The sequence below is a fragment of the Hirundo rustica genome, chromosome 10 (assembly GCF_015227805.2).
Source record: "Hirundo rustica isolate bHirRus1 chromosome 10, bHirRus1.pri.v3, whole genome shotgun sequence".
Lineage (NCBI taxonomy): Eukaryota > Metazoa > Chordata > Aves > Passeriformes > Hirundinidae > Hirundo > Hirundo rustica.
Genome location: NC_053459.1, coordinates 25,335,499 through 25,359,321, shown reverse-complemented (window position 1 = coordinate 25,359,321; position 23,823 = coordinate 25,335,499). Strand labels below are relative to the sequence as shown.

At 49.5% G+C, this 23,823-nt stretch overlaps 1 protein-coding gene across 10 annotated transcripts in view; it reads left to right on the top strand.

Moving 5' to 3' along the window:
• MBNL1 (muscleblind like splicing regulator 1) overlaps positions 1-23,823 on the top strand; it is a 60,160-nt gene that overhangs the window by 19,811 nt on the left and 16,526 nt on the right. For all 10 annotated transcript variants that reach the window (XM_040074127.1, XM_058421948.1, XM_040074119.2 and 7 more), the window contains 2 exons: positions 18,377-18,547; positions 20,535-20,735. In XM_040074127.1, the coding sequence (XP_039930061.1) occupies positions 18,479-18,547; positions 20,535-20,735 (270 nt within the window). In that variant the 5' untranslated portion in view covers positions 18,377-18,478. The remainder of the gene's footprint in view (positions 1-18,376; positions 18,548-20,534; positions 20,736-23,823) is intronic.

Here is a 23,823-nt window from a genome sequence, read left to right as displayed (position 1 = left end):
GGTGTCCCAGTGAAATGTGAAAGCTTTTTCTACTCTTTCTTTAACAGCTGGAAAGTCTTAAAGTTCCACATTTCTCTGCTTTTTTTGAAATTCTAAGAAAAAGCTGGAAACCAGAAGTGTAAGTCACTTCAGTGATGATGCCTGAGGTTGAAGCTCTGGTGCCTTGTGTCTGAGACCCACCAGCACTTGGTATGATGATATTTTATCTCCTGATGTAGAAGTGTTTATTTTTTTTAACTAGAACTCCTGAACTCTCTAAAAGTGACTGCCACTTTTAATGAAGAAGGCTTAATATATATCTAAAAATGTAGCATTATTATTATTATTATTATTATTATTATTATTGCTGAAATTGGTGAGGTTCTTATTTCTTCTGCCTCAGAGATGTAATCATTAGTTTGTTAGTTGTTAGTTGTTCAAGTCTCTCTACTTTGTCACTGCTTCAAAAAATACTGATTTTTTTGGCTTGTTCCCCTTTGTGTGACACTTTGGGCGTAGAGTAAGAACCTTATTTCATTTAATGCAAAGAAAATAAAATCCTGTAAGCCTATTGCACTAATCATGTTGAGAATGGCAGATCATGGGTCTGATTCTTCTTTAATGAAGGCAAAAGAAGAAACCCAGAACACTTGAGCAGGTGATTCCTGGGTGATTTTACCTGTGTGGTATCTGGCGGTGACAGGACCGGCGCGGAGATGAGGGGAGGCTCAGGGCTGGGAGGCAGATGGACACATGGCTGCTTCCAAGGAAGCTCGTAAAGCAGTAACCCTTGGCAAAAAATGAAAACATAAACAATGTTCAAATTCCTAAGGTCTGATTTGCCATTTTTCTCCTCTCCAGCCTGTGCGTTTGCCAGCAGGCTGAGCTCCAGAAGGGGAAGCGAAGGGAAAAGTGGCAAACACGTTGGGAAAATGGGGCAATTGTTAGGCGGAGTGGCAAATAGTCCATTAGCAAACCAAACAAACGAAAGCACGTGTGTTCCTCTGTGGGAAGATGGATGGTGTTTTGAAATCTTATCAGGTCTTTGGACAGAAGAGTTACAACTAACTACAGCCTTCACAGCTCATTTTACAGCTTCAGCTCTGCCTCCAAGAAGGAAATTAAGTAGAAGTTAAAACATTGCACTGCAGCATTTGCGCTATCATTTTTTAAAGGCTGTGCATAATAGAAACCAGCGTGGGCTTCTGTCAGGAACTCTGCTGGGCATAGTCAAAATCAGTAAAATTCTGCTTTGTGGGGAAGATGTAAAGAGACATAAAATAAGACAATCTCATGTCAAGAACATTCAGAGGTGTGTCCCCAGTCTTAACTGAGCGGTCAGGAGCAGCCTGTGAGGCCTGTCTCCTTCCCAGGATGACCCCGAGTGTCTGTTTTTCTCGATACAGATGCCTTGTTGCCAAGGCTCACTGAAATTTGTTGGAAGCAACAAATTACATTCAAGACCGAATGATCACATCTGTTTTTTGACTTTGGAGAAACGCTGGTGTTTCTTTGTTGGGACTGCAGAGCCTTGTTAGCCCAGCTGGATGTTATTTAGAAGCTACTGCCCGGGGTGCTGTTCAGGAGTCTGCGCTGCCTGTCAGGAGCTGCTCCCGTGTGCGATGCCTGGGACCCAGCCTCTTGTCCAGGTGAGCAGCTGAAGGCAGGGCGAGGCCACAGCCTTCCCTCCAAGTGCTCAGCTCCTCCGCGTGGTTTGGGATTTTTCGGTGCTGTGTTGGGCTGTGCTCCCGGCAGGGCTGCGCTGCCCCTGCCCGCCTCAGCCTCGCCCTGCTGGGGCTCAGGGCTGCTCCTCCAGCAGGGCTGCACAGCAGCGCTCAGACCAGCCCCTGCAGGAAACGACAAGAGCTGCTTTTACCCTCATCCAGAGGTCTGCCTTGTCCCCCATTTCACGGTGCTGCTAGGAGGATTACTGCTGTTGAAATGAGATTTAAGTTGACACTGAATTGTCGGATCCTGAAACGCAGGATTATGCAAGTAAGAAAACCTTCAAGTTCATGGCTGAATTTATTGAAATACTTATGTCTTATCCTCTTCATTAGGAAACATCTCAGGATTTAACTGATGTAGAACACACACTGAGGTAGTTGAAAGCAACTGCAGTGTTTGATCAAGTAAAGGAAAATACGTCTGATGAAGTGGATCTTTAAAGAAGAAGAAATGCGGTGTAGTGCTGCTGGAGAGCTTCACCCTGGCACTAGCAAGCTGCTTCCTCAGATTGCCTTTTTGTTATACTCCACTCAGTGGATAAACTTCTGAGCTCTCTGCCCTGGAGGTCCCAAAAAGTTCTCTGTCTTTCCAGAGAGGGCATGGTGGGCAGGGTAGTGCGGCTCCGATGGGAGAGTGCTGATGCTTCCGAAGTTTGCTGACAGGAGCGGCGGTGCTGGAGCAGGAGGGGGGAAGGGGCCGGCCGGGGAGCAGGTTTGAATCCAGCTTCATCTCAGAGCACTTCAAGTCCAGTCAAGTTCCTGGAAAGACTCTCTTCAGCTCCAGATTTTTCTGGACTGTTCCTAACTTGGCGAAATAGTACGGAGAGTTAGCAAGAAGAGAGAGAGTGCTGTTTGAAAAGAGGAGCAGTTCTGGGAGGAAGCAAAGCTGGTTACTTGTTGTTGGTGTGATTTCACTGAATTTGCATGGGTTAATTCCAGACTTACATAGAGACGTAAATGGTTGTGCGATTGAGATTTAAATGTGGAAGACAGGAATTGCGAAGTGTGGGAGTTGTCCTTCATGTATGTGCACACTGCTGCAGGGAGGATGTGGAAGGTGGGTGGCTCTGAGGTCACCTCTATTGGAGGGGACACACCTGTGGGACCAGGAGGAGCAGACATTCCATTGAATCTGAGATGGAACGGGGCAGTTTGTGGTTGGGGTGGGTCACGGGCAGGAGTCGGCTCTCAGGCCAAGGGGTCTGTGGTGTCCCTGGGGACAGGGTCATTTGTATGTGGACATGCTGGAAAACCCTGCAGTCCGGGAGCAGCCAGCAAAGCCAGCGTAGCTGCAGGTGTAGTAGGTAACTGCCACTTTGCAGGAGTAAAACTCCTTGTTTTCTGCCCTTCCTTTATCCTGGTAGGAGTCGGTCTAAAAACCTGTACAGGTTCAGTGCTGGTATTCAATACTGGGCTAGGAGGATGTTGTATTTTTTTAATTTGAGAGAATCTTTCTAGCCTTGTCTGGCTCAGGGAGAGGTTCTCACTCCCCAGGGGCCTGGCAGGTTTTTAGGTGTGCAGTATCCGCCACAGCAATATCAGGAACAGCACAGTTTTTCTTACTTTGTTCTATTATATAGGAACAAGAGCGTGCACATTTAACTGAAGCCTTTTGAAAAGAATAGGCGGAATGAAGTGTTTTCTGGATCCTTGGGGCTTGCTGTAAACTGACACAGGTGAAGCAGATACTGAGTGGAAAAGAAAGAGTACCCTTGGTTGGGCTCTTTGTGCAGAATTCGGCCGGCAGCAGCTCGGAGCTCATTGTGCCACCAGAGACAGGGCGAGCTGCAGCTGGACAAGCTGCTGGTTCTGCTGTCCCTTCCCATTTTTTACAGTGCAGTCAGTGTTTAGAGCCAGCTGTAGATGGAAGTTGTGCCTGGAGTTCAGCTTTCTTGTCAGAAAATCATCTGCATTGACATACCGTTCCTCATCTGGTGCCCTGGTAAAATCTTCCCTGCAGTGAGCTGAGTCAGGAGGCAGCCTGGATGTCTGCAGTGACTGTAACCAAATAAAAATGCAGGTGAGCTGGGAAAGCCCCTGACTGGGCAAACTGAAGAGTTAGAGGGTTCATGCTCACTAAACGCTCCTTAGAGGAAACAGAAGAGCCAGTTCTTTGTATCTACTAGGTTGTTATTTATTCCTCTTGTTGGTTGAACACTGGCTGCACCTCGTGTCTCTGGAGCAGTGAGGTGCTTCCCTTGCACAAGGCATGCAAGGGATGGTTGGATATGTATGGCAGCTTTAATTCCAAGTAAAGTACCTTAAAATGCAAAGCTCTTGTTGACAGTGGAGCACAAGGAATTGTTTCATAGAAAAAAAGATTAATTTGTGATTTAAATATTTCCAGGCAATAGTGGAGGGGTGTGGTGGGGTTGGTCAATCCAGGGAACACCTTGCCAGGCTGGGCATTTGTTGCAGAGAAGTGATGGTGAGTGGAGCTGCAGCTAACAGAACAGACATGCAGCACAGAGTGAGCTCACTGCAGCCAGGACCAGGGGTTGTTTTTTTTTTTCTGTGGCTGCACTGAACAGGAGCAAACAGGGGATTTTTTTATGACAGTGATAAAGGTGATTAAGTCTCTAACTAGAAGAGAAGACAAGGCAGAAGAGTGAAAGAAATTAAAGGGAGGAACAGAAGAGAGACAGAAGGCTGCAGGGGTCAGATGCTTTTAGACTGCCTGGCAGATAACACAGGAGAGAGGGCTCTGTCTGAGCTGTGTGAGCAGATGGGAGGGGAAGGGGAGGCAAGCAGAGCACAAGACAGGGAGATCAAGAGATATTAGAAGATGTAGTGTGCAGACAGGCTCCAAGATTCCTTGACAAAAGTGTTTGTTCACAGCTGCCAGTGTGATTAAATATATCTGAACAGAAAAATTACACTTGCTGATGGATTGTTTTTTATTTTTTATTTTTTTACTGTGGAGGAAAGCACACCTAGTTTTTCCTTGATGGAATCCTTTAGCATTTGGCTTAAGTATGGCACTGAAAATCAGAAGGGAAGTGAGGTCTCCTGTTCATGTTTAATCCACTGGCTGAAGACACTGGTAATGTTTGTAACAATGTAAAATATTCTTACACAGCATCTGTCACGTTTGTGATTTAGATGTTTCTGGTGACTTTAGATACCTAAGGAATTAGACACTGAAGAGGTAGCAGCAGTGGAAGGTTGAAGTTGTTATACTTGTCCACTGTTTTGCTCTGGGCTGTGCACACACTGTACACTGTTTGTGTATGTATGTGTGCTCATTGTGTATTATATATAATATGTGTATGTATATGACTCCTCCAGGTTTTTTTCAGGCTGTGTGTTTTGTGTGTTGACTTTGGGTTTGTATGCGAAAGGGAGCCCCCGGAAGCTGCCATACCTTTTGTGAGTTAAGAAGCTACTTTATGCCTAAAAAAATTAATAATAGTAGTTGCTAAAAATACGTCCATATTTAATATTTAAAATTTGGAAAGCATTGCTGGATTTTATCGTTATCTGGAGTACAGCCATGGGTCAGTTGTCCAGCACCATCTGTAGCTATTCCATTCTTTCCTCTCTGTTCTGTTTAAATTACAAATAATTAAGTGTTACTGAGTGACTGCTCAAGTTCTGTTTTGGTCACCTGACAAATTACTTGGTTCAGCTTCTGCTCCTCAGTGTTGTGTAGAAGGTGTCTGAGCCGTGGGAGCTGCAGAAGGCAGGGATTCCCAGAGGCCGTGGGGCTGTGGCAGGCAGGGATTCCCAGTGGCAATGGTGCCGTGGAAGAGCAGGATCAGCTATTGGGAACATTTCCAGGTCCCCTGGAATGCTGGGGTTTGGAGCTCTTGGGTGTAATGGTGAGCAAAGCTGTCACCGTGAACTTGTTCCTTTGTAGGGAGGTTGTGGGGTAGAAAGTTCTCATTTTCTATTTCACTACTTTGCTGTTTTACTACTTTTAGAGTGAGTCAGGTGTCACATTAAAAAAAAAGTCATGGAAAAGAGAGGAATTCAATATTTGTTTTATTTCCTTTTAATACTCAGAAATAAGTTGTTTCCTCTCATAGATCTAAGTGAAATATATTAAAAGAATTCAGGTTTTTGAAGAGCGAGCACCTGTAAGGCAGCCCTGCAACCCAGCCCCGAGGCTGATGCTCTCATCTCTGGAGCTTTGATTCTGCCTCACACATGCTGAACTTGGGGAAAAAGTGCTTCTGCAATGAGATCATGATATGCCAGTCCTCCCTCTGAATGTTCCTGTTTGTTTCATCAGCTCAGTTGGCTCCCACACATGGAAAGTTTTTCATTTCCCACCAGCTATGTGGCTGGCCACTTGAAGTGAGAGTGTTTGAGTCTTCAGGTCGTGGATGTGAGTTTGAGCTCACACAGACACAGACAGGAAATGCAGAGGTGGCATTTCCTGCAGCTCAGTGTGTGTGCCAAGGGTAGCAACCCTGCCCAAATGTCCTACAACGACATCAAACTGCCAGGAGCAGAAACCACAGGATCAGTTATGCTGGAAACCACCTCCAAGAGATCATTGAGTCCAAGCTGTGCCCGATACCCACCTGGTCACCCAGCCCAGAGCACTGAGTGCCACGTGCAGTCATTCCTTGGACACCTCCAGGGCGGGGGCTCCATCACCTCCCTGGGCACCCCGTGCCAATGCCTCACCGCCCTTTCTGTAAAAAAATACTTCCTGAAAATGCTACTGCCTGAAAAAGTCTGCATCTGTAAGACAAATACTCCTCTTTCCTTTTTACCATTGTGTTGGGGTTGTGTCTCCCTCCTGGGTGTAACCTTCTGCTGGGATGGTCCCGGGAGCCGAGCTTCCCTCCGGAGGAGCGGAGCGCTGCCGCCGTCTGCACGGCTCTGCTTTGGGACAGGCCATGGCAGCTGTGGGTGCCCATGTGAAAATAAACAATCAAAGGGAATCCTGACTGCAGAGCAGTGTTTGGCGTGTTTTGTGATTATTTAACTTTAGAAAAAGAAATCCTGCCACCTGTGTTTCCCGCTGGTCTGCGTGCACTGACCGGCTCTGTTCACGGCTGAGGCGGTTTGGCGAGGGCAGATGGATCTGCACCTCATGTCCCTGCATGCCCACGTGCTCTGCGAGGCCTTGCAGACACTGAGAAACAGCTTCTGCTGTTCATGTGTTCTTTCTGCTCCTCTGGTCTCACTGTCACGTATTTCATAAGCTTTTCTGAGCGTTTTTCCCCTCAATGTGTGACTGACAGAGTTGAGCTTTTCAAGACTCTTGCATCAAATACTCGCTCTGGAATACATTTCTGAGCACGCAGAGGCTCTCACCTGGTCCCACTCTGTGTCAGTATTTGTTCTAACAGGGAGTTGCATTTTTAAAAGTACAGCCTGTGCAGGGGCCTGAACAGAGAGAGGCTGGAGAGCTGCTGAGAGCAAGCAATGTTTCCTGGTAGCTGTAATTATATTTGCACTGCACTGGTGCGGACAGAGCAGATAGATACTGTCTTTATTTGCACACTGCCTTTTACAGTGGGTCTTTTGTTCTCTCATTTTACTGCCCTTTTGTTTCGTGTGGAAAGTGAGCAAGGCCAAACCTCTGGGGTGGAAGGTAGCAGGGATGCAGAGTGTGTGATTACAGCAGCGCTGCCTGTTCGAGATGCTTAAATGAGTGCACACATCCATCAGGCAGCTTTGTCTTTGTGAAATATTGATCTGCAACATCAATGTTAAGAGGCCTGGAAAGCACTTAGTGCAGGAAATTATTCCTGAGCTGTATGAGAAAAAAACCTGTGGCTGATACAAGGCCTGTTGAGCCCTCTGTCCTGCCTTCCCCTGCTTAGCAGTGCAGCACAGAGCTGAGCAAGGAATTCGTTGTTGGTATGGGCTGAAACTTCGGTTTAGGTTGATGCTTCCACGTCCAGTGTTAATGATTGTTGGATCATGGCGTGGGCGTGTCGGTGGTGGAGCCCGACGCTGCCCCAAGGGCACGGGGGCTGGACACTGCCCTGCCTGGTTACCCGTGGGGATGGCCAGACCCAGCTGAAATTCAGCAAAGAGTGCTCTGCGTGCTCCCTCTGTGCCTGTGCTGTGCTGGATTCCACGGGACACGGCTGGGATGTCCTCTGCTCCTTCTTGCTTCTCCATGGAGCTGTTAAGTGCTTCAGGGCTGGCTTCGGCTTGCTGGTGTGTCCCAGAGTGGAACTGTGCACTCGAGGTCCCGGTGCTGCTCCAGGAGCCTCCAGCCCTACCCTCATTCCCGAGGTGGTTCCCGCAGGGTGTTTATTTGGTTAGGAAGCTTTGACTGTGCCTCATCTCACACTTGCAAGGTAAAACAAACCTGGTGTGTCAGCCTTTGTTTACCCACCACACTTTCCCTTTCCTACCATTGCTTGCTTCAATTTGTTCTTTGTTAGAGACTTTTAACTCTTCGTTTGCCTTCTGATGTCGAGTACATCAACATTTTGTGGTGTCATTTTTCTGACCCTGAAAACTGAATTACTTAGATTGATCTTCCTTGTAAGAATTTTTGAACTATATGCTTAGTTTAAGTTTCTTTATTTCTCCGCTGCTGTACCCTTTGTTATTTATATCCTTTTCTTCTCTCATTTGCCTAAGCAGTAAAAAACTGTTACTCAAGCTTGTCATCAGTTGGCCATGGTTTGGTGGCTTTCTTTATCTAGCTTCTAATTGCTTCAAATTTATCTTTTCTCTTGCCTCTCTGGATGATGTAAAATCTTGGGTTTGTGTTTTTCTAGTTTCTTTACTAGCACCCAGTGCTGTTATCCCCTCATCAGTGACGGGGCAGCCCATATTTCAGCAGTAACGGGTACTTTCCTTGCCATCAGGGAAATCTGATCTTCCTTTCAGCTTTCCTCCCCACTCCTGAGGCTTCTGCAAAGTGCCTCTCTGATCTGAATACCAGCTGGCTTGAGAGCCACCAGACCCCTGATAACTCCACACCAGCAGTGTTCTCCAGGGGGCTGTTGCTGGTGTTTCCTTGTCCACCCCAAGCTGAGCAGTTGGGGTGTTCTCGTGCCGAGGAGGGCGCAGGAGGAGCTGGGCACGAGGGTTAACAGGTCACGGTTCCGCTGGGGGAGCCGTGTTTGTGCAGGGTTCGGTGCAGCGGGCACCCGGGACAGTCTCCTCCGGGCAGTGCAGTGCCCAGGGCGGCGTGGCCGTGCCTGCCCTGCCCTCCCGTGCGTCCCGGTGCCCCTCCGCCCCGCTCGCATGCTCGCTTTTTTTGTCCAGAGGTGACTAAGCTTCCTGTTATTCCACTCTGTCAGTTTTTCCCCAATCCTGCTGTCGTGTTGGGCAATATTTACTTGCCAGCAGCTTCCTCTGTCCGTGTCCCGCTCCGCTCTGTCCCGTTCCCCCACACCTCTCAATTTGTTACTTGCGGCCCGCAGGGATATTCACATTCACGCCGTTGGACTTATTTCCGCTAAAGCCGGGATTTATAACGAGCTGTGAACCCCGGGAGAATGTTAACTGGATGCTGCAGAAGTGCACCGTGGACCATGTTTGGTCTGTGGAGGGAGAGCTGCGCTTTGGTTCGTGATGTGAACCCCCCTGGCACGGGTGCAGCCAGGGCAGCATCACAGCGTTGTTCTGAGCTGTCCCTGCCGATGGGTGTGTTCGTGTGTACAGAGGAGCCGTTCCTGCCTCGGTGGAAACCACAGGCACACTTTGATTTAGCTGGGCTTTCCTTCAGATGATGGGAAATCGAAGGAAGGAGCTGCTCAGGAGAGGGTTTTCCCTCTGGAGCTCCGAGGGCAGCCTGGAGGCATTGGCACATGCAGTGGGGCGGTGGTGGGTGACTCTCCCTGGGTGCTGGGCATGGCTGGCAGGGTGGGCAGTGGCTGAAGGTGTCTCTCATGGACTCCCTGGACCAAGGACCTCTCCCAGCCCTGCACTGAGCCCTGTGCACCGAGGCAGTGTGGTCAGGTGGGGTAGGGACGTCCCCGATCCAGCACCCTGCAGGGCTCATGCACCTGGCCCCCACCACGTGCCTTCACTGGGGCCAGTGGCAGCAAACAGCCACCCAGTACTGCTGGTGTAAAAATAATACCTCAGGAGGAATAAACAAGCTATTTTTGTGTATTAGGGCTGGCCATGCAGAGCTGACTCAGGGCCTTGCCTTGCGCTGCCACCGAGGGCTTATTCAGACATCCTGGGCATTCAGACCGGCTTGAGGCACTTCCCCTGGTGCTGGCAGGGTGGGATGGTGCCACTGGGGCCTGGGAGGTGCCCGTGCCCGAGGGGGGCTGCTGCCTGCCAGGCAGTGCTGCTGTGTCACAGAGCAGGGGACATCCAAGGGCCAGGCCCTCAGCAACGTGGGCAGGTCCTGCTGGAGCTGCTGCCGCCTCGGGTGGTGCTTGTGCCCAGGTACGATTAATTACATGGAGTTTCAACTAGTGAGGAGGGAAACTTTATCTGGAAGCAAAAAGGGACAGAGCTCCCAGGAAATGAATAGTGCCTGGCAGAGATAGGGTGTGAAAACTGACACATAAATGTCACAGCATGAAAAATAGTTTCTCATACGTAGAATTAAACCACTCATGACCCCCAAGCTACAGCAGGGCTGGGTATGCCAGGGAAAGAGCATCTCTCTTTTTTTTACTTTTTTATGGCACTTCATCACTACAGCAAGTATTCATTTTAACTTTGCACATGCTGAATTCTGTCAATTACCGAATTCCAGGGCACCGTACCTATTAGGCTCCATTTTTAGGTTTTATGGTGGTGACACGTGCAGGAGCAAAGGCCTAGGCTAACAATCCTAATTATGTGATAATTACGAAGTGGTAGAGAGTGAAAGGAGAGGAGCTGTGTTGAGTCTGTCTTGCACATTTAAGGAAAGATGCAAGGCTAGTTTTCTGTCAGCCTAATCTTTATCTTTTAATGGTTGTTCTTTGATTTTCACTTCAAACCAGATAGTATGAGCTTTAAAAAACAAAAAATTCAAAGTGGACAGGGCTACTTAATTGCTATCCAACAGAAGGAAAGAGGAAAGATGTGGGGTAGGAGGGTTCCTTGAGGTGGGACTGGTGGTCCATGGCAGGGCACACAGCAGTGCCCTTTGAGGGGGGAACGTGGCAGTGTCTCAGGAACGTGGTGGTGCCCTGGGATGGGCACACAGTGCCAGAGCTGTTGCTGGTCTGGGGGTGCCTTTGGGCACGAGGCTGGCGTGCTGCCCTCCTAGGTGAATGTGGCTGGGTTCATTAACTCCTCCTGAACTGCTCATTAAAGGGCTCTTTTCTGCCACTGGTCTGGGAAGCTGCACTGACTGATTTTAAAGGGGTGTTTTGTAGGAAATCACTGTCTTGTCAAAAGTTCCCTCTTGTGGAAAACAGGTGGAATTTTTTCTTAGTTGTTAAAGATTCCTCTGGTTTTGGTTTGTTACTTTGTTTTTTTCAGAAGAGGCATTCTTCACCTCTATTTAGTTCCTAAAATTCTTGTTGGGACAGTGGCAGTGCTTTCTGCCTTACTCAAGTGCATTTGTGGGTTTGTCCTTTCAGTCACAGTGGGATTCTGGCTGGAAGAGGCATCCACTGGCATGATGTGTCCTGTTACTGGAAGCTCTGAGTGGTTTTCCTTCCATTCCTGTGTGAACTTCTCTTGTTCTTTGGGTTCGCAAGGCAGGGCAGCATTGGCTGATTCCCCACACACCTCCAGTCAGTGGCACTGTGGTGGTGACAGCCATGAGCTTTTACTGTCAAATCTGGTGTCATGCCATGCTGCTCCAAGGGGCTCCATGTCCACCTTTTACCTGCTGGGACAGACCTTAGTGGTCCATCAGCTCCCTGTGCAAATTCATCTCCAGGTTTGGGTGTTTTGTGGGGCAGTGACATCAGACTAAACTGCTTTGGAACTCCAGTGCCATGAGGCGGACGTGCACCCTGCCTCCTGCCTGTCCTGGGTGCCAAGTGTTGGCCTCTCTTTTGTTTTATTACCGAGTGGTCTGAATGGCCTTAATTTGTTTATCATGTAAGCAAACTGTACAGAAATGCCAGAAGTGTGAAATTTTTGGTTGCTAGAGACAGAACTTGGTGTCAGCTGCCAAAGGCAGCCTGTCTGTGTGTATGGCACCCACACGAGTCTCCCTGCTGCTCTGAAAGGCTGTGGGTTCTGTAATATCCAAGAACCTGTGTCCCGGTCTGACAGCTCTCCCCACCACCTCCATAGCCACTGCTCTGGCTTATTTTGGCAGTACTGGATGTGTGTGGTAATTAAGTGGAAGGTTTGGATCTGATCAAGCAGTATGTTTCCATCTCAGGCAGTTTATTGTGTTGTAAAATGTCTCTTGCACGTGTGCGGTCAGGGACCTGGAGCTGTTTGCATTCCTAGAAATCAGGTCACTTGTGCGTGCTCCTTTCAGGGATTTCAGAGGATGCCCTGCAGCCCCTGGGTTTTCCAGCAGTGGGACGTGCCGGGTTTGTTTTGTCAGGTGCCAGCCAACCCTTAGAGAACCACACGTGGCAGCAGAGCGCGCGCCTCCGCAGAGATTTCAGTGTGGCATTGCTGAAAGAGTCAAGATCATTTCTCATGCTGCTGATTCAAACTTGTGATCCTTTGTACACTCTGGAGGAAAGTTCCTCACACTTGAGAAAGCAGCTGTTGGCTTTTCCAGGTGCAAACAGCCACTGCTTCCCACAGCGCCATGAACCCAGGTACCTGTGCCGTTGCTGTCCACCTGGGGAGGGTTCACTGTCTGCTTTCCACAGGCTAAGAGAAGTGGCATCTCGGAGCAGAGCTCAGGGGATTAATGTGAAATCATATCTCCAGGCTTTGGTATTGATCCCCGGAACAGTTCCCATTTGAGTGGCTGATCTTGGTTTCAGGGAAATGTTTCATTTATCTATAAGGATAGGTCCGGGCAAATTTCTTCTTTCAGCAGAAATTCTTCTCTGTGAGGATGGTGAGTGTGGTGAGGCCCTGGCACAGGTTGACAGGGAAAATGTGGCTGCCCCTGGATCCCTGGAAGTGTCCAGGGCTGGGTAGGACAGGGTTTAGACCAACTTGGGATAGTGGAAGGTGTCCGTGCCCATGGTAGGAGGATTGGAACTGGCTGATCTTTAAGGTAATTTTCAACCCTAACAAGTCTGTGATTCTGTGATGCTATAAAATTTCCCATTTAGAGCTTTTCCTCTCAGAGTGTTTTGTTTCACCTGTGCTCAGTTGTAAACTCAAATCCTATTTGGAAATGAAGTTTAATAAACTTCCCAAATTTCAGTCAGAATTTATCGTTAAACTTCACTTGAATAAAATAATATTTTAATAATTGCTTTCCCCACTAATGTTGGGGAATTCATTATTTTTCAGCCAATAATATATTTGCCTGACAAATGTATTCTAATAATATTTAAATTGTATTTAAAACAGCACGTCAAGATGCTATACTTGCTAAAAACAAGGGGAAAATATAACTAAAAGGATAACAAGAAAATAGCAAAAGGTATAATTCTTGTATGAACTCTGCCAGTAAAAACCCCAAACACGTGGATGTGTTGGCATTTCAGGATAGGATTCCAGCAGTGATTTCCAGTGTCTGGGGTGTGGGGCTGCAGTTCTCAGCAATGCTTTTAGAGCAGCCTCTCTCCCATGAAAGCCCAGACATAAAAACTCAGCCATTGACCTTCAGCCTGTCGGAGGAGGCCGTTGGTGTGCTGTTGGGCAGCAGAGAGCAATTTATCGACGTGACGTTGATTTTTGTGTTATTCAGCACTGCTCTCAGCCGTAAGCTGACGTCTGCACGGGAGCATTGCAGTGCTGTCCTGGCGTCACCTGCAGCCGCAGCCAAGGTGTGGGGCAGAGCCTCCCGGGGTTGCTCTGTGCCGTTTGCCAGGCAGAGCCCAGCCAGCAGGAGCTGCAGGAGAGGTTGAACACCACTGCTGTGAACGTACCCTGCTGAAACTCCCGTGGGGGTAACAGTGCATCAAGGCTGAGGGGCTGCTTCTCTTTGCCCCTCGTGCGCCTAGTCCTTGTTTTGGAGCTTGTGTACCCCTTTGTACACATCTGGAAGGGGTCTCTCTGTCCCTCGTGACATCCAGCTGCAGAAGGGGGATGCTGGTGCTTTCAGAAGAGCCACGTGTCTTGTCTGGTGGGGCAGGGGATTGCCAGGCTGGGGGCACGCTGTGGCTGTGGGCATCTCTGGGAGCTGAAGGCAGCAGTCAGGGTGCCCGGGCTGGGGTCCCTGTGCAGGGGGTGCCTGTGATGGGCTCAGTCCTGAGCTCTGTGCAGAAGGATCAGCACTGATGCGTCTAACCCTGTCCTGCTGCTCACTTGCTTTGGCTGTTCCAGGGCAAAACGCTTGTGAAGGTTCTGTGTAGCACTCTGTGTCGTGGCTGTCGAGTCACTGTCAGGGGATTACAGCTGTGGGCAGGAGTGGGGAGCACGGGAATCCCAGTGCCTGCTCAGCATCCCACTGTTCTGGCCACTTGGTGCTGGGCGCCACAGGAATCTGCACCGATGAACAGATTACATCTAAATCTCCCGTGTGTTTTACTTGATTTGCACATAAAGTCATTCATTCTCCTCTTAAATTGTGAGTTATTACACGCCTGAGTGAGGATCATATGGATTACCAAAGATTGCTCCGAAAGGATTGGGCAGCGCTGGCAGTTCAAGGAGCATCTGGAGCTCTCGATGGCGCTGTGACCCATGTGCCCCCCTTGAGGGGACACAGCCCCTCGGGCTGGGGGAGGCTGCTCTTTCTGTATCCACCTGGAAAAACGCAATTCCCTCGTGTCCTGGGGTACAGCACTGGCTGGGGGCCGGTGGAGGGGTGCTTGGGAGGAGGGAATGAGGTGTTGCTCAATCTCAGTCTGCAGAGTTTGTGTGTCCTGGGCGTGTCAGTATAAATACTGATGGATTGATGCCTAACTTGTGTCTATACAGACATGGGGCTATACTAACATTTGTAGTAATACCAAGATCACCCACAAATTGTATTGAATATTTATATAAATTTTTAAAACATGTAATTTTTTAAATACATAAATATAAATAAAATTTACAAAAGTTAAAGGATTTATATAACTACTTGTATGTCCATATGTGATTGATGCATTTGCTAATGCTGTTATGAGATGAGAATTGGGATCGTGTGGGGGTGTCCCAGCAGCCACTTTAGCCAGGGTCAGAGTGGCTGGGACTGGACAGGCGCTCAGTTGACATCACTGTGGGTGCAAAGAAAAGTGGCACAGGTGTGAGTGTCCCCATCTGCATCCCTGTCCCCATCCTCATGCCCCTGTTGTGGCTCTGGGGAGCATTCTGTGCTTCCTCGGGGCTGAGGAGGAGGAGGGACCCACAGACAGCAGGAGCAGCAGGGAGGGTTTTGCTGCTGAGCTGGTGTCTTTCCTTCTGTTTTGTGCTGGCAGTCTGCTTGCTCTGTTTGCTTTTTTCTTTCTTTTTTTAAATCCTGTTGTATTTCATGGCAGTAGGACAGCTCCCGTAGGAGTGCTATTAGCTGCGCAAGCCAAATGATCCATTAGAGGGGTTGAGGCTTTTATGTACAAGAGTCACACACAAAGACGTCATTAAGTGGTCACTTTGGTGTGTTTTCACATGAAAGGATTCGCTTTAAAAAGTGTCTGCAGAGTGCTGCCATCAGTATCCCAGTGCCACAGCAGCAGACCTGAAGGGAGCTGACGGCTTCACAGGGGGATGCCCTCACATCTTGCCGTGCAGGTTTGTGTTTTCCCCCAGCCGGCGTTCTGCTTGCTCCCGGAGTTGTTTGGGAGTGTCCAAAGCCACGGCCCCTCCACGGCAGGCTGTCCGCTGTGGGCCGGGGGGCTGCCGGGCCGGAGGGCGAGCACTGCCCCGGCTCCGGGCGGAGCACCCGCGGTCCCACAGCACCGGGCGGGGCAGGGCGGGGGTGCAGGGACCCCTCCAGCGGGTGCTGGCCTCGTCTCCAAGCAGGCTGTGTGTGCGTCGGCCTCACACGGGCTCCGGGGTCACAGCCCTGCCTGTGGCCGCCTCAGCGGGGGAGTCACTGCCCCGTGGGGCTGCGGGCCGCGAGGCGGCACCGGCCTCACACAGGCCCTGTGATGTGTGAGGGGGGCTTCCCTGCATGTGGCAGGCAGCCTCAACACAAAGTGCCTGCAAACGGTCTGTTTTTATAAAAGGAAACCGTAGCTCACATGGAGTTAAATGTTTCGCTGTAAAACGCATGGGCATCAGGATAAATAGTTTTACCATTTACAGGCAACAGTTGATGGTATGTAGCGGCCATCCTCCTGCTCGGGTTCAAACGCGCCGGGCCAGGAGGAATTTGTACTCCCTGACAGAGGGAGGTGTTTGTGTGTTTGTTTTGGATCAGAAGTGCTCCGTGTGTTCCAGCTGCGCTGTTGAGCCACGGCTGCTGGTTCTGCAGCTTTGGCGTCCTCAGCGCGGGGAGCCAGCCCCAGCAGAGCCCCCGGCTGAGGGGAGGCAGCGGCCGCAGCTCAGCAGCAGCCAGCAGCACCCTCAGGACATCCAGAAGGGTCCGAGTGTCAGTCATTAATAATTGTTCAGTAGTGGTGGGGTGGTGCGCGTTCACGCAGGGCAGGTGGGACGTGCAGCGCTCACTGGAGTCTCTGTTGGCCACAAGATTTTTCTTTTGTCTTTAGGAGGTAGCCTCTTAAATGTGAGAGGGTTGTAGGTCCGACCATGACTAAAATTACAGAGTCACAGACTCAGCGAGTAAAGGAGCTTACAGTCTCAAAAGGGAATCCCAAGAAAGCTTTTCTGTTATTAAATATGCAATCAGGGTGTTTTCTGGAAGGAGGTTATTATCAGAGAGCACAAATTGCAGTTGTATTCCTGACATTTAGTGTGGGATGTTAAAAGCAGGGTGTGCTGTGCTTCCCAGAAAACTGGGGTGGGGAAGAGCCTGGTGGTGACCACACAGAATTGGGCACACCCCTGTACACCTGTGTGCAGGTGTGAAAAGCCCAGGTATACTGTCACGATCCAACACACCTGTCAGACAATCCAAGTCTTCTAGAAATACCCTGTATTTTCAGAATGTAGGATTTTGGGAGTGATTTATTCCAAGGCATGATTGGTCATTTTCTTTCATCAAGGTTTGCCATGTTTTCCACAATTCTTTAAGTGTTCACACAAAGTGCTTTGTGGGGAGTAAAGCTGTGGTTTGTAGCTGGGGATGCTTCTGCCCGGTGGGAAGGTGCCTGGGGACAGGTACGTGTTCCTGCTCCCTTGAAGGCAAGGTGAAAAATCCTCCCAATCCAACTCCTGATCACCAGACCGTGCTGAGGTGTCACAGGAGGCTGAGCACAGCAAGGTCAGGCACATCCCGCTCCCGTCCGGAGTGGATGGCATTTCCTCGTTTATGACAATGAAAGTGAACTATACAGAGTAGGGAATAAATCTGTGTATTAAACACCAAAAAAAAAAGAAATGGAGAGGCAGCATGAGATTAAAAGATTTACTGCTGCTAGGAAAGCAGAGTAAATATGTGCTTGCTGCCATGCTTGAAATAGGAGTGAAAAGTTTGTGTGCAGCCGCTGCAGACGCGGCGCTGTCCCAGCGGTCGGAGGGGCTGGCACTGAGCTCAGCTGGGCACTGCCTGTCACTGCTGAGCCCAGAGCTGGGGCAGAGCACCACGTGAGAGTGCCTGGGACACTGAGGGAAGTGCTGAGGGGCCTCGGGAGCGTTTGTCCTGAGTTTTAGTCCAGCAGGATTGGGTTAATCCCCCAGTGAGCTGGAGTGGTCCATCAGGACCCTGCAGTATCCACTGCCGCCTCTGAATTTACTCACTTATAATGTTCCTTTTGTAATGATTGGAAGAGAGTTCAGAAAAGGTTCAGAGCGATGAAAATCTGCCTGGACCTCTGTTGACTGCAGTCAGCAGGATCCAGTGACAGGGTGCCTAGGAGCTGCTCGCTGCAGGGTCAAGGCATGAATGCTGCCCGTGTTCTGGTGAGATCTGTGGCAGGGGTTGCCAGCCTGTGGTTTCCAGCTCCTGGGCGCTCTGTGGACCGTTTGTAAAAGTCCATGGAATAAGAGTGACACAAGAAACCCTGCTCCCAGACAGACAAGTCTACATTTCTTTTGGGAAATTTGCTAAGATCTGTAAATTTAAAAAGATTGAAGGTTAAAGATACCCTGGACTCCAGAGCTACATGCAAACGAGGAGGATGTAAGGTTTTTGATAGTGGCTGGTGATAGCTAAGCATAAGCACAATTTACCTGGGGCTAAATATTCTGGTAGTCTTTAACTCTGAGTAAATAGCTTTCCTTAAAGACCATCTCCTAGGTGGATAGAAATGCTGGTCTCAGTGGGGAAGCAGAGAGGCTCCTTGTTTCCGGGGAGCCAGAGAGCATTGCATTAGATCACAGGAATGATTTTTTATGGCTTTAAAGCATTTGAGTGCATGAAGTACATTAAGTGGTTGCGGTGTACAACACGTACTGCCAGGCTTTGGATCTCATCCAGAGAGTTGTGGAATGGCCTAAACCCCAGCCCTGAAATGAGGACATTGAGTTTAACCTGGATTTCAGAATCAGGTTGGTTAACTGCTCCTCTGATTCCAGCAACACATGTTGTAGTTCCATGTTTCCCATTCAGCAGTAATTGGCTCTGACTGTTACACTGTACTCACGTAAGATCTCATTTTCCAGGTGTCTGGTAAACGTGTCTGCAGTCTGCTTGTGTTTGCTTTAGCCCATGGCATAAGGAGCAAAGATGCAGCTTCTAATCCTGCTGTGCCCATTCTCTTCTTCAGGGTCGATGTTCAAGGGAAAACTGCAAGTATCTTCACCCACCACCACACTTAAAAACGCAGCTGGAGATCAATGGCCGCAATAACCTGATCCAGCAGAAGAACATGGCCATGCTGGCCCAGCAGATGCAGCTCGCCAATGCCATGATGCCTGGAGCCCCGCTGCAGCCCGTGGTACGTGCAGGGTTCCCTCGGGAGCTGGGGCTGAGTGCAGGCAGCACAGGCTTCCACACCAGGGAAATCCCACACGGGTCGGGAACGGGAGGGGAATCAGCTGCACTGAAAGGGCCCTCTGTCTGTCTTTGTGTTGCTTAATTCTGCCTTGCCTGGAGTAATATTTTTAATTAATTTCAGTAATCTCAGGTTATTTAATTTATCTTCTGCAACTTAATCCTTGGAGTTTGGAAAGCAAGCGATCTGCGTGAGATTTTCGTTTCCTTTGCAATATCATGTGCTGTAGGAAACTCCTGGCTTTGAGAAGATGCCCGCTGGGTGTTTTCCCGTCACTCAAGGGAACATTCCCAGAGAATGGCTTGCTGGAATTGAGCTTTGGTTTAGGGGGAGTTAGGCTCAGTGTGGCCATGGCTAGTGCACCAGTCAGTGTGAGCCCATCAGGCAGCAGAGAGCTGGGGTGGCTCTGTGCTCTGATGGGGCTGTAGGACAGGGGCTGTCCCCACCAGACCTGTGCAGCACATCACGATGTACCTGTGAGCTTCAGAGCCATGCCAGGTGGCTCTGATAACATGCTGTTATTTTGCAGTGGTCCAAAGGCTGCAGGATATTTATATTGCTATAAAATAGGCTCAGTAGAAAATAAATGGGGTAGTCTTATTGGCTGTACAGCGGACACATAGGTGTCTGTTTGAGTGTATTGGGCTGAAGTCAAACATCGACATCTCTTAAGTTACACACTAACAGACTGGTTCTATTTTAAAGTTCATTATTACATAGCAGTTAACCCAGTAATGAAAAGTGCAGTTAATTAATAGTGTATTTAAGAGTAATATTTAATTTCCTGTAATATCTGTCAGGTTGTTTTTCATTCACATGGATGAAGAATCATTTGTTACAGAAATTATACCCATTTACACAACTCTCATTCTGTTTTCTCCAGTAATTCCTGTGTGTTTTTGTTCATTATTTCCAATGTCTCTTGCTTCCAAACAATTCAGTCATTTCCTCAGGAATACAGAAACATGTGCTGTTCTCTGCTGTCTGCCTTAAATTGATATGAAACAGAGAAGGAGTTGTGTTAACTCTGTAGTTGTTTTTCCCTCTAAAAATTAGTAGGGGAAAAAAAAACCTAAATGCCTTGAGTAACTGCTTTATTTAGATAGCAGAAAGACAAACACTCCTGGCTGAATTTTATTTGGCAGTTAGACTGCATTTGGGGGCAGGAGAGTTATTTAATCCTTGCTGCAGTGTAGCAGCTCTGTGTTGGGTTTCCACAGCATTATTTGGGCTCTACACTCAATTATCTTCACACCCACAAGGGCACTTGATTATTTTTTGAAAACATGTGAGCAAACAAAAGAAAGTCATACTTGCACGTGCTCTTTCTTCCACTGGTTTAATGTTTTAGCCCAACTAAAGCATCTCCCTGATGCAGGGAGTGTCTGATATCTACATGGCCAGCTTGTTGAATTCTGTAAAGCAGAAGGTTTGTGGCTGTGTAAAACCCCAGGAGTTTCTGAGCCAGCTCTAGCTGCACCAGGGTCAGAAAAGCTTTGCTTGTGCCTGAAGTCGAGCGTGGTTGATGCTTTGTCAGGGCTCTCAATGCCTTTTCCCCAAGAGCCAGCCTTGTACCTGCTGTGGCCATGTCCCCCTGGTAGCCCCGGACTCTGTGTGACCCCACAGAGGGTCTGTCATTCCTTATGGCATTGCTGGAGTGTGGATCCACCAGGAGTTTGCTCCAGGAGCTGCCACGTGCTGTGGGTGTGCAGGGAAGCTGGAGGCTGGTGGGGATACCTGTCCCGTGCTCTTGTTCACATGCAGCTGCACGGGTGTTCCCCAGGACGACCCACAAACACAACAAATGCTCCTCTCCAGCTAGCAGCAGGAACTCACCTCCTTCAGCTCAAGGGGATGGCCAAGGGGATGTTTTGGTGACAGCACGGCAAGCACAAAAGTTAAATGTCTCTTTCCCTGTCTCCAATTGCAGCCAATGTTTTCCGTTGCACCGAGCTTAGCCACCAATGCGTCAGCCGCCTTCAACCCCTACCTGGGGCCCGTGTCTCCAGGCCTGGTCCCCGCCGAGATCCTGCCCACGGCCCCCATGCTGGTGACAGGGAACCCCGGGGTGCCCGTTCCTGCCGCCGCCGCCGCCGCCGCCCAGAAGCTGATGAGGACAGACAGGCTGGAGGTAGGAGCTGGCTTGTGGAACTCTCACACGTGCTATCGTTTATTATGTCTTCTAGATATGAGCTGCTTTTCTTATGAAAGCAAATAATGCAGGTTTTGCTTGGGCTGGTAATGCGGTATCTTTGTGACGGTAAGAACGAGGAGTGACGGAGTGATTGTACGGTAAGTTCAGGCTGCCGCTCTGCTTCTGACCCTCCCTTGCAGAAAGAAATGGAATATCCACGAATGATCACGGCAGCAGCAAGAGTGCCACGAAGCTGTTAGCGTGTGCCCAGAATGCGCTAGGCAGAGGTGCAGAGCTGCAGCTGCTGGGGTGCAGATGACTCGGCCTCCCTGGCTCTGGGCAGACGGTGCCCACGCTCCCCTGCTGGCCTCCCGCACCCAGCTTATCACCCTAGCTACACCCTGACAAGTGTCGGTGCTCTGGAGCTGCTGGTCGCCCTTGCTCCCAATCTTTCTTATCTGAAAGGCCTGACAGTGTTTTCGGCACCTTATTGGTGCTGCTGCAGCGTGGGCAGGGAGCCAGGGACGTGCCACCAGCTGCTGTGAGCTTGGGGCACAGCCTGAGAGCATGGAGCGCAGCCTGAGAGCAGAGCCATGGGCACAGCCTGAGAGCAGAGATCTCAGCCCACGGGCACAGCCTGAGAGCAGGTGCTTGGCAGCCCTGGTCGGGTCTGGTGGTTAAAAGGCAGCGATGGGGGAGGCTGAGCAGCCAGCCTGCCCTGCTGTCACCCTGGTGTGTGCTGGACACACGGCTGCTGCTGGGCTCCCTCCTGGCAGTGGGTCTAGTCACTGACCTCAGGGAGCACGCTGGGAGGAGCAAGAAGGGTCTCTGTTTTATGCAGCTTACTGTGTTTGTAACTCTGTTCTTTCTGCTTGTGCCTCTGCACTAACAGGGATTAACTCTCCTTCCAAGTGAAATTAATTCCTTTTCCTTCGCTGCCCTGACTGACAAGCTGCTGCTCAGAAGGGTGAGCTGGGAGGAGTGTGAAGGGTCATCTGGCAGCCAGCATTTCCCGCTGCTACTGTCACTATTCTCAGAGCTCACGTCACCACAGGTCACCCTCCTGTGGGATCACATCATTTCCCTTTTTAGAGATGTTTTCCCTGAGGGAAGCGTTCCCCAGAGCATGCTCAGGTTGCAGGGGACGCAGCCGTGCCGAGCTTGGAGCTGGCACACAGGTTGGAATCACCCAGGGATGTTTTTCCCTTGAGGACTCTGTTTCACAATGGACACCTGCCAGAGGTGGATTAAAACCAAAATGCAATTAGGTAAATTCATAAATAAATCATAATGGATTTGGAAACGAATTTGGAGAGGAGGATGCCTACAGTGGGATCCCTCTGGATCCCTTTGTGCTGCTAAGATCAGCTGCTGTGTTTGATTGTGCTTCCAGCCCTGCAGTGCCTGTGGGCTGGTCAGGGTGGGACATGAGGGCTCAAAAGCATCCTGGTCATAAGCAGGGTGCACCCAGGGAAGCAGGGCCCCCCTTTGTGTGCCCCTCCAGGGCAGCCCTGGTGCTGGCCACAGGCTGTGACTGCTGTGCACACAGAGCTGATGATGGCTGGGACCTCAGCGTGCGGGATTTGGCCATCCAGGTGCTGCACTCTCTTGATACTGCTCTTCAGAGAGCACTGCTGAGCCAAACTCCTCTGCATGAGAGATGCTAGAGTAGCACTCTCTGGGTCACAATACTGTTTTTACCTTCTGCAAATCCAGTTTTAACAGTGAAACATGTAGGTCAGAACACAATTTGCAAATGCTTTCCTGTACAGTCATCGCCTGATCTGGAGTATCCAAATTTAGCATCCAAACGCTAAACAAGCATGTCATTTTTATGAACACCAAGATATTTGAATGTACTTTGTAGGCTACAGAAATGCAGAATGGATTTTGGAGATTGCATGATCTGCAGTGTCTACCTGCTCTTCCAGGGAGCTGCAGCTGTGGCATTACCATTTGTTATGGCATGATCAGAGCTTTATAAGGCTCCGCTCACTCACTCTCCCTTGGAATGAACTGTCCTGGAGAAAAATAACCACAATGATGTTAGCCTCTAATCTTGGAGTGTGATTGGTTTGCTTAGAATTTTAAATATTTATTTTCAAGTGGGATGTACACTGACAGGAATTAAGTCAGCACACGTTCTGGCCTACGGACCCAGGCTGTTCCCAAGCTTAAAGCTCTCAGTAGGCACACCTGGGGTTTTCAGGGATGCAGGCAGACTGTCGGGCAACACTGTGTCTGCTGAATTAATGTGAGCCGTGGTAAAGTAACATCAGTGACTGCTACTAGCAGTGGCATTCCTTTTGTCAGGATTTCATACCAACTGCATGCAGGTGTCCAGTTGGGTGTCCAGTGCTTTCAGCCACTCCTGTAAGGAATCTGCATCTCAGGATGCAAATGTCATGGCTTGAGGCTTTTCCACAGCTTTCCTCACATTCCTCCCCTGCAGGAAATACCTTGAATAAAGTGTGATTCTTCAGTGGACTAGAAAAGATGCAAGAAGGACAGGGAAGTGAGAGAGAAAGTAATTGCATAACACTTTATCAAAAACAGCTGTTTGTGCTGGAATGCAATCATTTTCTATTAGAAGTGTTCCAGAATCAGGAATGACCACAGCCAAGCTGCTGTTTCTTGCTTGGTTCTTATATGCCATATTTTGCCAGAAAGAAGCAACTTAGAAGTTCTTGGAGCTGGTCAGCTCTGGGTGATCAGGACTGTTGTGCTGGCTGGCACGTGCCACTGCAGGGGACTGGACCAGAGAAGGGGTCTGGCTGCAGGATTACCTGGCAGGCCAGTGGTTATTTTCCGGCTCAGGAATTTGCTTGTGTTGTTTCCGGCACGCTGCAGAATCCGTTCTGCTTCCCTGAGCGGGAGGGCATGGGATGAGCACGAGGGGCTGGGCATGGCTTGTGTGGCTGTGGTACAAAGACACCCCCAGACAAAATGTCTGTCACCACGTGACAAAAGCCTGTGAGTGCGGTCATGCAGGAATGGCCCTGCACAGATGTTTTCACAACCAGCCTGGTCCTGGTCGTGCAGGGAGATCAGTTCATAACCATAGAGGATGGGCAGGTGGCACTGG